At 35.7% G+C, this 15,724-nt stretch overlaps 1 protein-coding gene across 1 annotated transcript; it reads left to right on the top strand.

Annotated features, from left to right (window-relative positions):
• Window positions 1-339: 339 nt before the first annotated feature.
• LOC139865734 (uncharacterized) lies at window positions 340-1,076 on the top strand. Its single transcript, XM_071853828.1, has one exon. The coding sequence runs from the start codon at window positions 374-376 to the stop codon at window positions 968-970; it is 597 nt and encodes a 198-aa protein (XP_071709929.1). The 5' UTR covers window positions 340-373; the 3' UTR covers window positions 971-1,076.
• The last annotated feature ends 14,648 nt before the right edge of the window (window positions 1,077-15,724 follow it).

Here is a 15,724-nt window from a genome sequence, read left to right as displayed (position 1 = left end):
TATTTTACCAAATAAAATTCAGGATGAACGCTACTAACTCACGTGAATTTCACGCTGAGCGTGACGACACTATACTCTTCCCAAGGACTAACTGCCCGTAGCGGGCCCCATTCATAACAAACCGACTCAAACGAAAACTTTAATATTTATTATAAAATAAATAACACCACATCACCACTTAATTACGATTTTACCTCTCCCTCACATTCACCACCTCTACTATATAAACAACCCCGCCCCCTGTTTCTTCAGGTTTCGCAAAATTGAAATTCAAACCCTAATCCCCAACTTTTCAATCCAATTCTCAAAATTCAAATTCTATTCCATCAATTCAATGATGAATTCATCAAAAACTAAATCTTACAATTCACCAATGGCTAATAAAAAGCTTCAACGATCAATTTCACCATCTGAAATTTTTTACTCATCCACAATTTCATCATCTTCATCTACGTTCTCTTCATCAATGTCAAGCTTCTCATCTCCTACAAGATCTACCTCTCCTAATCGAATCACCATCCGCCACGTCGTCGCATCAACACCGTCCGTACGGTTTTCAATCGACCGTCGAAACGATTCCGCCACATCAACGTCGCATAATAAACCGAATCAAAACGTCAATAAGAGTATCAGTAACAATAATTGTAATAAACTGTGGAGCAATGGAGCGAAGAAAACGTGCATGTGTTCACCGACGACTCATCCTGGATCTTTTCGGTGTAAATTGCATAGAAACGGTACTCAAAGTCATAATAATAAAGATACAACGGCGTCGTATCATTCGCATAGATTGTACGCACGGAGATCGGCTATGACGAATTCATTAGTGAGGATTGGGACAGTTGAAGGAGATTTGATGAAACGTGCGTTATCGGCGTTGATTCGACCGTCGTCGCATCAGCAGAGACGACGTAGCGATTTTCAACCGAAGCCGAGTCGGCTTTCGGTTATGTCGAAAACTGATGATTAGTTGATTATAATTGAACTTTTGATTGCTAGTAAGAAAAATATAGTTGTTGATAGAGACGGTGCACTGAAACTGGAAATCATATTTTTGTAGTGGTTTTCAGGTGTTTTGCAGGTATATAATTTGAATAAATACGTATGCGTTGTGCGCCTGTGGGTTGAATGCTCTGGTTTCTGCTTGAATTTTTGGTTATTATCAATATTTTTAATTTAATTTTCTTGAAAGTTGAAACAAAAGACAAGTACTAATGCATTACCATGTCAATATTTCCTTCCAACACTAAACAACAGATTAACTTCAAATTATCATACACTTCCTTAAACAAATTCGACCTATTATATTTTTTTAATAAATAATATAATGCGTAAGTGATAAGTATTAATGCATTATGAGCCAAGAAATGAATGTATAACTTCGTCGTTCACGGCGAAGGAGGGCGAAGTCATACATGTAGTGGATAGCGAGGCAACCACGAGCTCCTATCACGGAGTGACGGGAAGCCTCTAAGTGAGGGTTCCATGGCCTTTAATCAACTTCAGTTTAGTAAGGAGGAGTTATGAAGTACTCCGTAATAATCTGGTGTGATAGTTTTAGTTGTATTTGTTGTTTTTGGTATTTGTTTGGCTAGTCTTGTATGGTTGTGATTCATGTTGGTTTTACATGGGTTGGGTGTGTCCTCCAATTTGCACTGTAACAGTTGATGATCTAATATATTATTACCTTAAAAAAAAAGGAATTATGAAATTATATGATGGACTTTAAGTATAGAAAAACTGGACTACTAAGGCCCTCTATTACAATTAATGTAAGGAAAGTTAGAGCCCACATTTTAGTAGTTTATTTTGTGCCGTGACACAAGGTTAGAATTTTCGGTATTAAGCATGTAGCTAGATTTTAATTCAAAAATATTTTGGATACACCTTTAAGTTTCTTTTATTAAGAAAAATTATACTCCTCAAAAGAACAAAGAAAAGTTATACTTTGTCAATAAAAAATTTGCAAGGAGGATGTGATCACTGGCGCAAATATGAAGGGACAATGGGCACCCGCCCCTAGTGAGTTTAAGCCGTAACGGGCCGATTAATGGGGACTTTTAATACATGGAAAACTGATCATGCTAGTCTTGTAATTTAAAGTGGTGATAGTTACAGTAATGTGTTTGTTGTATGCTTCGGCCTGCTTCTTGCAGGCTGGATTCATTGTATTGTAAGATCAATTTGAGCCTTTTTGGGGATATTAACGAGTTAGCCTTTCAAAAAAAAAAAAAAAAAAAAAAAATTGCACCCAAAGTACCTTTGATGTTTGAAATTTAACTATAAACGTTTGGATATGACGAACTTTTATACTAATTAAATATTTAAACGCACTACTAAAGTAGTAGAGTCAGCGTATCTATTAGAAAAAAAACGTGCCTCCGTGCGTCCCAAATAGGCCTCGAACTTTAGCAACCAGTAAGAAAATAACAAAAAAATAATAATAATTAAAAAAAGTCAATCAAAACTAAATAAAATAAGCAAACACGCCATATTGTAATCTAAAAGTCAAACCTGCCATACAAAAACACTTATATAAAAGCTTTTTATACCTCTACAAGATTTTATTTCAAATTCTAATTAGTTAACCTATTATTGGTAGATTGGTGGATTTATGTATGATTTGCAGGCGTTAAAAGCAGGAACCCGGCCACCATGGGTGGGTCTTGCCGCAGCCGTATGGGTTCAAATCCTTAACGGCAGCCCATACACTTTCTCACTTTACTCGCACAATTTGAAATCCGTATTGGGTCTATCTCAGCAACAACTTACAATACTTGGTGTTGCTAATGATCTTGGTGAAAATGTTGGCATACTTCCGGGTATTGCATCAAATAAATACCAACCATGGGTTGTTCTTTTAATCGGTCTTCTCTGTTCTTTCTTTGGTTATGGTGTTATTTGGCTTGCTGTAAGTGAAACCGTTCACAATATGCCTTATTGGATTGTAAGTATATAAACCTTAATCAAAAGATTGAATTTTTTACCCACCCATTTGGCTATTAGATGATTCTTGAGCTTAAAAATGTTATATGCATGTCTCTTGATGTTATTTCGAGTTGAAAGTAGGAACTTTTCATTTTTCTTCATATTATTATCAAAAGATCTTAGATTTTAGCTACCCATTTGGATCATATCATTAGGGTGTGATTCTTTTGCTTAAAGTAATTGTCAAGTAACGTGAATTAACCATCTCCATTTAGCTGCGTGGTTATCGCCCTTCTTGGTGTCCGAGAGGTCTCGAGTTCGAGTCTCACATTAGGATTTCATAACGCGATTTGCTATGCATTCGGCTATGGAGTCCTCTGGGATTTTCTTGCGAATGGGGGGTTCTGTGGTTCTGCCCATATCTAACAAGGTTCACTCGGGGGTTTTCTAATAGCCGTATATATTTAGTCAACTACTTATTTGTATTGGATATCGTGTATATTATATCTTGTACAAATTCCATAAATATGGAAAAGTTTGTTAGGAAGAACATACTAGAAGATATTGTATTTATGTATATATATCGATGGGAATGAATCAATAAGACACACAGTTTAATTCTCTCATGGTGTCACCCTAAATACCGATCCATCAATTTCTTCTTCATCATATTCTTCTGTCGTCTTTCTCTTCTTCACAAACAATGTCTGAATATAAAATCCATCCTGCATGCACTGTTACAAACATCCGCAACTCTATTCCTATCATACTCGAAATGGATGGCCTCTACGAATCATGGTCTGAAATATTCATGATTCATTGTCGAGCCTTTATGGTTATCGATCACATAATCCCTCAACCTGACTCGTCCTCTGATTCTTCTCAAACCACGACTGGTACCAATGCCACCATCACAAAACCTGAAAACTAGGATCGCTTAGATGCTATCGTCTTACAGTGGATTTACGGTACGATATCTAAGGAACTCATGAGCACAATCATGAAGAAGAACTCGACTACCCAGGCGGCGTGGGATCGCCTGAAAAACATATTCCATAACAATCGCCACACCCGTCTTGTGGATCTCCAGCACAAATTCAATAACATCAAGATCGATGACTTCCCCAATGCATCCGCCTATTGCCAAGAACTAAAACAAATTGCGGACCAATTATCTAATGTTAGTCCAGAAACTGAAGATGATCGTATAGTGTTGCAGATGGTTACCAGTTTGAATGAAGCGTACGACACTGTCGGTTCTCATATCAGCCATATGGACAAGCTTCCAACCTTCTACGAGGCTCGATCTAAACTGATTCTAGAAGAAACCCGCAAATCAAAGAACGCAACAATTGCCGCCCCCGTCTCCGGAACAGCTCTTGTTTCCACCACTCCACTGCCGCCTGCAAAACCCAGCCATCACCTACAAATAATCGAAGTGGAAGCCAGGCTATCGAGGGAGGAGTTCCAATCGGGGTTCATATCGAGGTCGGGGTGGTTACGGACGAGGCAGGGGAAGAAATTCTTATGAGTACCCAAACTCTTATTCGGGTTATAACAATCCGAATACCCACTATAAACCATGGGCTTGGCAACAAACTAATTGGGCTCCCTCTCCATGTCCATACCCAACAGTGAACAGTCCAGTGGACCAAGAAGCCTCCCCATAATAGCCAATCTGGGCTATTAGGCCCACGTCCAGCAAGTAGTTCATATCCACCTTCGGTTTCGTCATCAAGCCCAACTGATATTGAATCTGCAATGTATACTATGAGCTTGCATCCTCCGAAGGATAATAATTGGTATATGGACATGGGTGCCTCATCACACATGACATGATCACAAGGTAATCTCACGTATTTTTTTCATTCGAGCCATCCTAAATATATTTTAGTTGATAATGGATCTCGTATTCCAATAAATGGGATCGGCAAATCTTACATACCTACAAATTGAAAATCTTTACTCTTATTTAATGTCCTTTACGCACCCCCACTTATTAAAAAACTTATTTCTGTTAGACGCCTAACGACTGATAACCATATTTCTATTTCTTTTGACCCTTTTGGTTTTACTGTGAAGGATTTTCCGAATGGGACCACCATCCTACGCTGTAATAGCATCGGTGATCTTTACCCGCTCCACTCTTCCATGTTGCATCGACTATCCGCACCTTCTACCTTTATTGCTTTATCACAAGATTTATGGCATCACCGTTTAGGATATCCAGGTGGTGATGTTTTATAATCTCTTAGGAATAATCATTCGATTACATGTAAATTGAATTCTAGTAATAAGATTTGTCAATCATGTATTTTTGGCAAACATATTAAACTACCCTTTTATGCTTCTTCTTCTATTACTTATTCTCCATTTAATATTGTGCATAGTGATTTGTGGACGTCACCTATTGTTAGTACTAGTGGCCATTGATATTACGTTCTATTTCTAGATAACTTTGCCAATTTTTTATGGACCGTCCCCATAGGACATAAGTCTCAAGTCTTCTCCATATTTAAAACAATTCATTCATACATACATACACAATTCGGTCATCATATTAAACAATTCCAATGCGACATTGGAACCGAATACAATAATGCATCATTCCATAAATTTTGCGAACAAAATGGTATGTTTTTTCATTTTTCTTGTCCATACACCTCCTCACAAAATGATAAAGCGGGACGTAAAATTCGAGCTATAAATAATGTCATACGAACCTTATTATCCCACTCACATGTTCCTCATCGTTTTTAGTATCACGCTCTCGAAATGGCCAATTATCTTCTCAACATTCTCCCATCCAAACTTCTTAACAATGCTTCTCCCACACAAAAACTCTACAATCGTTTACCATCATACGATCATCTTCGGTTTTTTGGTTGTCTTTGTTATCCTCTTTTTCCATCTACCAAAATAAATAAACTCGAATCTCGCTCAACACCATGTGTCTTTCTAGGTTACCCCACAAACCATCGTGGCTATAATTGTTATGATCTCACCACTTGTAACACCCTAGTTATTATCGTACAGAAGTGTATATAGTGTACATAAAGCGAGGGGAACTGTGTGTAATTAAACTGTGATCAGAATCTGTTCAGACCATAGTGCGCGCCGCGCACCCTTAAAGGAGCGCGCCGCGCACCACTACTGTAGCCGGGTTCTTTTTCTTTTAATCAGATATTTTGGAAGGGTATTGAGGTAAATTCACTTGGGGACGAGTTAAGGTCACAGATCAGTGATTTGGGTGACTCATAACTCCACTTTCAACAACCATTTTCATCCTACTTTAATTCTAGTAAAAGAAACCCAAAAATTTAGAGAGAGAAAGCTCAAGTAAAGGAAGAAGGAGCTAGTTTCGGGTCTTAGCTCGGGTTATAAAGTTGTTCATCTCCTCGCTAGCTACAATTTGGTTGTGTTGGTAAGTTCTAATTTTGATTTCCTTGATTTAATTTGTTTAAAGGTTAGAACTTGGGTTAGTGATGAACACAAAACCCATTAATGGTGATTTTGGGGGTTTTGGGTAAGATTGAGTCATTAGGACTCAAGGATGACTAACCTAGGGTTTCAAGGTAATAATTGGTGTTATTGAGTCTATAATGGTTAGTTATTCACTAGCTTACTTGTGTTGTTAATAAAATTGGTTCTAGAGTTCATGGTGGACTTGAAATGGGTCAAATGGGTAGGTTTGACCTAGTGGGTTAAATTATGCATGAAAACACCCTATTTATGTGTTGATGAAAGTCTTAGAACCTTAATCGCTAGCTTTTAGTGATTAGTTGGGAGTATTGACCTCTAATGAGTGTTTATAGTGCAAATGGGTCATAAATACACTAGTGGGTCTAGTTGGTGGAAAGTCCAACTTATTATGTGAATTAATTGAGAATTAATTGTGTTAGGTGACTTGCTTTGAAGTTACAAGTGTTATTGGAAATCTCGCCAAGTCGATAAGGTGAGTGGAATGATTATACATGTGTGTATATAATGTATCTATTTGTAGGGCGGGGAAGGGGTCGGGGTATATGTTGTTTATACCACCAAGAGTTAGTGATATATTTCGTTGTACACTAACGATGGATATTTCGTTATCCAAATTGCCCAAGAGTTAGTGATATATTTCGTTGTACACTAACGATTGCTTGAACGGATATTTCGTTGTCCGTGTCACCTCGGGGTTAGTGATATATTTCGTTGTACACTAACGGTTGTTATGAACACCGATGGGAAATTCGAAGTACCATTCCCTTGTGTGTTGGTTAACCTTAATTATGCGTTGTATTGTAGTATATTATATCATTCGGGTTATATATATGCTATTGTGGTGCTAGCTTGTGATCTTGAAGGGTTTAGAGTTATACTTGCGATGGTATGCTATGTAAATTGCTAGCGTGTATGAGGTAATTGTGTAAGTGCTTGCAAGTAGGTGTATTATATATGTATATGTATAATTATTGCATTCACTAAGCGTTAGCTTGCCCTCTCGTTGTTTACCTTTTTAGGATCCGGCTTGGTTAAAGGAAAATGTATTCGCTTGGACTAGTGGCGCCTCGGGTTTTTAGCTTTTTGGAAGTTCGACCAAGATTTGGGTAGTTTAACCCCAAACACCATGCTCTAGTGACGTTTGGCAATTAAACTTTTTTGTGGTCGAAACTCGTATTTCGTACTTAATGGCATTTTGGGCATATGTGGGCCCCGCAATGTAAAACTCGTTTTATCATTGATTCGTGCTTGTTTTACTTATACTAATATGATGTGAAAAGCATTTCGCCTAAAAATGATGGGAAGTGTTAGATCTTTTTACGAAAACGGAACATTTTGGACAGTGGGCTGCCAGGCCCTGCGCGCGCCGCGCACAGGTAGGAGTGCGCGCCGCGCACCCAGCCTGGGCAGGCCTGCTTCAAATTTTTTTTTTTACGCATTTTTGGTTGGTTAACGGGTTGGGTCGTTACAAGTGGTATCAGAGCATGGTCTAAGGGATTTAGGTGACTTGAGATAGGCGCCTAGACTTAAACTTTTGTGTTGTGGAATTATATGCGGGACTTGTAGGTGAAATGTCCCGTTCTTATTGATTAAAAACGTTCCATATTAATTGATTTTGTTGCGAGGTTTTGACCTCTATATGAGACGTTTTTCAAAGACTGCATTCATTTTAAAACAAACCATAACCTTTATTTCATCAATAAAGGTTTAAAAAGCTTTACGTAGATTATCAAATAATGATAATCTAAAATATCCTGTTTACACACGACCATTACATAATGGTTTACAATACAAATATATTACAACAAAATAAGTTTCTTGAATGCAGTTTTTACACAATATCATACAAGCATGGATTCCAAATCTCGTCCTTATTTAAGTATGCGACAGCGGAAGCTCTTAATAATCACCTGAGAATAAACATGCTTAAAACGTCAACAAAAATGTTGGTGAGTTATAGGTTTAACCTATATATATCAAATCGTAACAATAGACCACAAGATTTCATATTTCAATACACATCCCATACATAGAGATAAAAATCATTCATATGGTGAACACCTGGTAACCGACATTAACAAGATGCATATATAAGAATATCCCCATCATTCCGGGACACCCTTCGGATATGATATAAATTTCGAAGTACTAAAGCATCCGGTACTTTGGATGGGGTTTGTTAGGCCCAATAGATCTATCTTTAGGATTCGCGTCAATTAGGGTGTCTGTTCCCTAATTCTTAGATTACCAGACTTAATAAAAAGGGGCATATTCGATTTCGATAATTCAACCATAGAATGTAGTTTCACGTACTTGTGTCTATTTTGTAAATCATTTATAAAACCTGCATGTATTCTCATCCCAAAAATATTAGATTTTAAAAGTGGGACTATAACTCACTTTCACAGATTTTTACTTCGTCGGGAAGTAAGACTTGGCCACTGGTTGATTCACGAACCTATAACAATATATACATATATATCAAAGTATGTTCAAAATATATTTACAACACTTTTAATATATTTTGATGTTTTAAGTTTATTAAGTCAGCTGTCCTCGTTAGTAACCTACAACTAGTTGTCCACAGTTAGATGTACAGAAATAAATCGATAAATATTATCTTGAATCAATCCACGACCCAGTGTATACGTATCTCAGTATTGATCACAACTCAAACTATATATATTTTGGAATCAACCTCAACCCTGTATAGCTAACTCCAACATTCACATATAGAGTGTCTATGGTTGTTCCGAAATATATATAGATGTGTCGACATGATAGGTCGAAACATTGTATACATGTCTATGGTATCTCAAGATTACATAATATATAATACAAGTTGATTAAGTTATGGTTGGAATAGATTTGTTACCAATTTTCACGTAGCTAAAATGAGAAAATTATCCAATCTTGTTTTACCCATAACTTCTTCATTTTAAATCCGTTTTGAGTGAATCAAATTGCTATGGTTTCATATTGAACTCTATTTTATGAATCTAAACAGAAAAAGTATAGGTTTATAGTCGGAAAAATAAGTTACAAGTCGTTTTTGTAAAGGTAGTCATTTCAGTCGAAAGAACGACGTCTAGATGACCATTTTAGAAAACATACTTCCACTTTGAGTTTAACCATAATTTTTGGATATAGTTTCATGTTCATAATAAAAATCATTTTCTCCGAATAATAACTTTTAAATCAAAGTTTATCATAGTTTTTAATTAACTAACCCAAAACAGCCCGCGGTGTTACTACGACGGCGTAAATCCGGTTTTACGGTGTTTTTCGTGTTTCCAGGTTTTAAATCATTAATTTAGCATATCATATAGATATAGAACATGTGTGTAGTTAATTTTAAAAGTCAAGTTAGAAGGATTAACTTTTGTTTGCGAACAAGTTTAGAATTAACTAAACTATGTTCTAGTGATTACGAGTTTAAACCTTCGAATAAGATAGTTTTATATATATGAATTGAATGATGTTATGAACATCATTACTACCTCAAGTTTAGTAGGTAAACCTACTGGAAGTGACAAGAAATGATCTAGCTTCAAAGGATCTTGGATGGCTTGAAAGTTCTTGAAGTAGGATCATGACACAAAAACAAGTTCAAGTAAGATCATCACTTGAAATAAGATTGTTATAGTTATAGAAATTGAACCAAAGTTTGAATATGATTATTACCTTGTATTAGAATGATAACATACTGTAAGAAACAAAGATTTCTTGAGGTTGGATGATCACCTTACAAGATTGGAAGTGAGCTAGCAAACTTGAAAGTATTCTTGATTTTATGTAACTAGAACTTGTAGAATATATGAAGAGCACTTAGAACTTGAAGATAGAACTTGAGAGAGATCAATTAGATGAAGAAAATTGAAGAATGAAAGTGTTTGTAGGTGTTTTTGGTCGTTGGTGTATGGATTAGATATAAAGTATATGTAATTTTGTTTTCATGTAAATAAGTCACGAATGATTACTCATATTTTTGTAATTTTATGAGATATTTCATGCTAGTTGCCAAATGATGTTTCCCACATGTTTTAGGTGACTCACATGGGCTGCTAAGAGCTGATCATTGGAGTGTATATACCAATAGTACATACATCTAAAAGCTATGTATTGTACGAGTACGAATACGGGTGCATACGAGTAGAATTATTGATGAAACTGAACGAGGATGTAATTGTAAGCATTTTTGTTAAGTAGAAGTATTTTGATAAGTGTATTGAAGTCTTCCAAAAGTGTATAAATACATATTAAAACACTACATGTATATACATTTTAACTGATTCGTTAAGTCATCGTTAGTCGTTACATGTAAGTGTTGTTTTGAAACTTTTAGGTTAACGATCTTGTTAAATGTTGTTAACCCAATGTTTATAATATCAAATGAGATTTTAAATTATTATATTATCATGATATTATCATGTATGAATATCTCTTAATATGATATATATACATTAAATGTCTTTACAACGATAATCGTTACATATATGTCTCGTTTAAAAATCATTAAGTTAGTAGTCTTGTTTTTACATATGTAGTTCATTGTTAATATACTTAATGATATGTTTACTTATCATAGTATCATGTTAACTATATATATATATCCATATATATGTCATCATATAGTTTTTACAAGTTTTAACGTTCGTGAATCACCGGTCAACTTGGGTGGTCAATTGTCTATATGAAACATATTTCAATTAATCAAGTCTTAACAAGTTTGATTGCTTAACATGTTGGAAACATTTAATCATGTAAATATCAATCTCAATTAATATATATAAACATGGAAAAGTTCGGGTCACTACAGTAGGACTACGGGTCAGTGCGGGGTTTGGCTAGTTCTTTGATGCATAAGTGGACAACTATGCTATGTTATGATGTTACTAATCGTGTGATATCGTTTTGAACATCGAGCAAGTTGATTGTGATACGTTTGAGCATGGCACGGCATGTGAGCGTAATAGTGAGTCACGACCACTATTACGGTTGCAAGTCAAGTCAAGCAAGGATGTGCGACAAGTATCGAGATAGATGTGGTGTGTGTGCGGTCATATGCATAGGTATATATGTGTATTAAATTGTTGGTGATGTCTAATCCGTTTTTAATCTTTAGAATGAAGACGAGAAAAGGAACGAATACGAATGGCAATGGTGGTCCCTCTCATGTAGAGGAAGATGAGATGACTACCAAGATCGAGACCGCTTTAGAAAACTATGTTTCGGTTTTCTCACGAAGGGTTAAACAAATATTCGAAGAGTCGGTTTCGGAAAAAAATGTTGATATGATTCAAGAACGGATGACTAATGCCGTTAAAGAAGAAGTTGAAAAGAGGTTTCCTAGACCTCAAAATGTGGGCGAGTTGGAGTTTAGCTATAAGAACTTCTTGGCGACTAAGCCTCCTCACTTTCACGGGGATCCCGACCCCATGAAAAGTGCGGCTTGGATCTCTGATGTTGAAGGTTGTTTTCGCACGACCGAGTGCCCACCCGAGAAGAAGACTAGACTTGCTACTAGTATGTTGAGGGGTCATGCTAAAGATTGGCTCGATGGTAAAATTGATATGGTGGGTGATGCGGCTTTTGTAGGGTTATCTTGGGCGGATTTCAAGAAAGAGTTTTTCCTTGAATATCGTACGCAAGCGGATCTTTCCAAATTGCGCAACGAGTTAAGGAACATGCGTCAAGGGTCTTTGGACCTAAACACTCTCAAAACCAACTTTCTCGCTAAGGCACGTTTTTGCCCCGAGTATGCGGGAAATGATCAAATGCTAATGGAAGACTTTCATGCGACCCTTAGAGACGATTTGAAGGGTAAAATTAGTATTGGTCAAGTTGAGACTTTTGCTAAGCTTTTGACGGTGGCGAAGGGGTTTGAAGCGCAAGCTCCGAGTCCGGTTAGTTATGCGCCAAGTAAAAGAAAGTTTGAAGCTTCTAGTTTTTCAAACAAGAAGAGTAAAGGAGTATCCGAAAGTGTTGGTAGTGTGAAGAAGGGTGCTCCTAGTGTTCACGTGACCACATGTTATAATTGTGGGCAAAAAGGTCACTACTCTCGTGATTGCCCAAAACCGCGTACTAATGTGATCACATGTTTTAATTGTCAACAAGAAGGGCACCGAAAGTCGGAGTGTCCCGAACTCCGAAATGATCAAGTTAAAAGAATGGAGAAGGCGGCGGGGTCGGCTAGGGGACGTAATTATTTGATGACCAATGACGAAGCCAAGCAATCCAATGAAGTCGTTTCAGGTACTTTCATGGTTAACTCTAATCCGGCAGGGATTCTATTTGATAGCGGTGCAAATTTATCGTTTGTGTCTCCAAAATTTGTGCCTAAACTTAATAAACCGTTAGCTAAGTTAAGTCGTCCAGTAGAAGTTGAAATAGCAGATGGCAAGACGGTGCTAGTGGTTGATGTATGTAAGAATTGTAATGTTGTATTTGGTTTCGAGAACTTTAATATTGATCTCATTCCGATGACGTTGGGTGATTTTGATATCGTGGTTGGTATGGATTGGCTCGATCATAATAGAGCCGATATTTCGTGCCATGAAAAATCAATTCGTGTGAAGACCCCAAGCGGGGGAGAGTTAATTATTCATGGCGATAAGCGTAGAAGACTTGTTGTAATGACCCGGACTTTTTCGATCAATTTATACTTATAAGATTAATATTTACATAAATTAAACCTTACCAACATGATAAGCAATCCAAATTGTTGAAACTTATGTTTTCGAAAAGAGTTTTACACAACGTTTGACCGTCTAGTTTGACCGATGATATCACGAACTATATAATATATGATAATTATACATTTATGTATATATATGTATATATACATATTTAACATGATTTATGGATGTTTTAATATCTTATTTTATATTAATAACAATAAGTTATAAGTATATTTTGAAACTACTAACTTAAGTTTTCAAAACGATAACCATACGTAACGTTATTTGACATAAATACTTATGACCTATAATGTTTATACATATATCGTATATATAATGTATTTAATCACTTTTTAAGGACTTAAATACATAAAACCATATAAGTATATTCACAAAAGATAGCTATATTTGAATTCTCGTTCCATTTTCACAAGAATTCTATACGTATATCTAGAGTATATGTACTCGTATCATACCTAGCTTCTATACGTATTTACTATTGGTATATACACATCAAATCACCACCTAAACAGCCCTTGTTACTACCCTAGGTATAAGGTAATTAGAATTTGGAAGCAAGTATGACTAAGTTTACAAAATAACAAACTTGAAATTTGTTCTTGTCTCCCCCCATTCACGTTTTTAATGAGGGTGAGGAGTACTCCATTTTGATTCATTTTCACTTCCATTTTCTAGCTAAACACACACACTTACTAGCATCATGTCTTTCTAAGAACTCCAGCAAAAATCCTCTCAAGAATCACCTTAAACACCACCATAACAAGATCAAACAAAAACACTACAAAAATACAACTTTCAATTCAAGTTTATGTCTTAAGTTGCTTCCAATCTTTCATCCAATTCCATCACTCTTTTGGTTCTAGGTTTTTACTTCTCTTTTACAGCAATCTTGTCCAAGTAACTTGAGGTAGTAACTTTGTTCAAAACCTTATTCGATTCATATATATATAGCTATCTTATTTTATGGTATAAAATTTTAACAACAAGAACATAGTTTGAATGTTTTCAAACTTGTTTGCAAACTAAATAGATCCTTCTAACTTAACTTTTAAAATACTTCAAGACCTATAATATATCATAAGGATATGCTAACTTAACAAGGTAAAACTTGGTTTTTCAAAGAACACCTTAAAAACTGAATTTACGTCGTCGGAGTACAACCGGGGGCTGTTTTGGGTTGGATAATACAAAAACCATCTTGAACTTTGAATTGGAGGCTTATTTTCTGGAAAATTGATATTTACTATGAATATGTTAACACATAAAAATTTCATGATTTAACTCAAAGTATAAGTATTTTTAGAAAAATAATCATTTAAGGTTGTTTACATGATGGAAAATGATCAACTTCATAAGTTTCAAAAAAGTTTGACCTATGACCTGTGATTTTGAATACAAACTAAGGTATTTACAGTTCATATTCTTAAATAAGGACTCGATCCAAGGAAGTGGCAAGTTGAACCAATGAAAACGGAGTTGTAACGAAGAAACTATGACCAAAACAAAATCGGATATCCAAAACTAGTTTAGCCACGAAAATAATTGGAGAAAAATTAAATAAATCACATCTTTCTAAAATAACATGATATTTTATATATATGTACTCATAATTTAATTTTATATATTTCAGGATCACCCGTAAACAACACGAGAAGATTAATCATAAGACCTCATGTACGTACGCAACACGTCATTTGACAACACCGGTACTTTATGTACGCAACTCGTCATTTGACAACACCGGTACCGTGGGTCAAGATTAATCCCGACCAATACGAATACGATGGGGGTTTTATTTATTTCGATGGGGGTTTTATTTATTTATTAAACACCTAAATATGAACCATTAAAAATTGAATTGCTAACTACGGACTAAGAAGACATTAAAAGTATTATAAGTATATATATATGTGACGATTGTTTAAAATGAAAATATATTGATAAATTATATATGGATAGGTTCGTGATATCAACCGGAGACCAAGTCAAAATATATATATCTTCAAGGCAAAAGTGAATATATAGTCCCACTTTTAAACTCTAAGTATTTCGGGATGAGAATACATGTATTTTATGTTTTACGTTATGAACACAAGTAACTGAAAAATATATTCTACGTTGAGTTGTACCACTGGCATACTTCCCTGTAGCTTGGTAACTATTATTTACAGCGGTATTGTAAACGCGAATCCTGTTGATAGATCTATCGGGCCTGACAACCCCAACCGGACTGGACGACCAGTATTCAACGGTTGCACAGTACTTCGTTTCGTGACTACATTTGGTACGGTGTAGTAAGATTTCATAATAAAGGGAATATGCGACGTGATTAAATGTTAAGTATGGTTACCAAGTGCTCAACCACTTAGAATATTTTTATTAAAATGTTTATATATGAAATCTTGTGGTCTATATATATATATTGCTGCCGGCATTAAACCTATATCTCACCAACTTTATGTTGACGTTTTAAGCATGTTCATTCTCAGGTGATAATTAGAAGCTTCCGCTGCAACATGTTGAATTTAAGCAAGATCTTGAGTATGCATATTTGTGTCAAAAATAAAACTGCATATCGGAGGATTTGTAATGTAAAATATGTTGGAAATCGT

This window comes from Rutidosis leptorrhynchoides, chromosome 9 (genome assembly GCF_046630445.1).
Source record: "Rutidosis leptorrhynchoides isolate AG116_Rl617_1_P2 chromosome 9, CSIRO_AGI_Rlap_v1, whole genome shotgun sequence".
Lineage (NCBI taxonomy): Eukaryota > Viridiplantae > Streptophyta > Magnoliopsida > Asterales > Asteraceae > Rutidosis > Rutidosis leptorrhynchoides.
This window is presented reverse-complemented; position numbering and strand designations above follow the sequence as displayed.

Excerpts from the sequence above, each read along its gene's own strand:
- LOC139865734 (XM_071853828.1), top strand. The coding sequence starts at position 374 with ATGGCTAATAAAAAGCTTCAACGATCAATTTCACCATCTGAAATTTTT.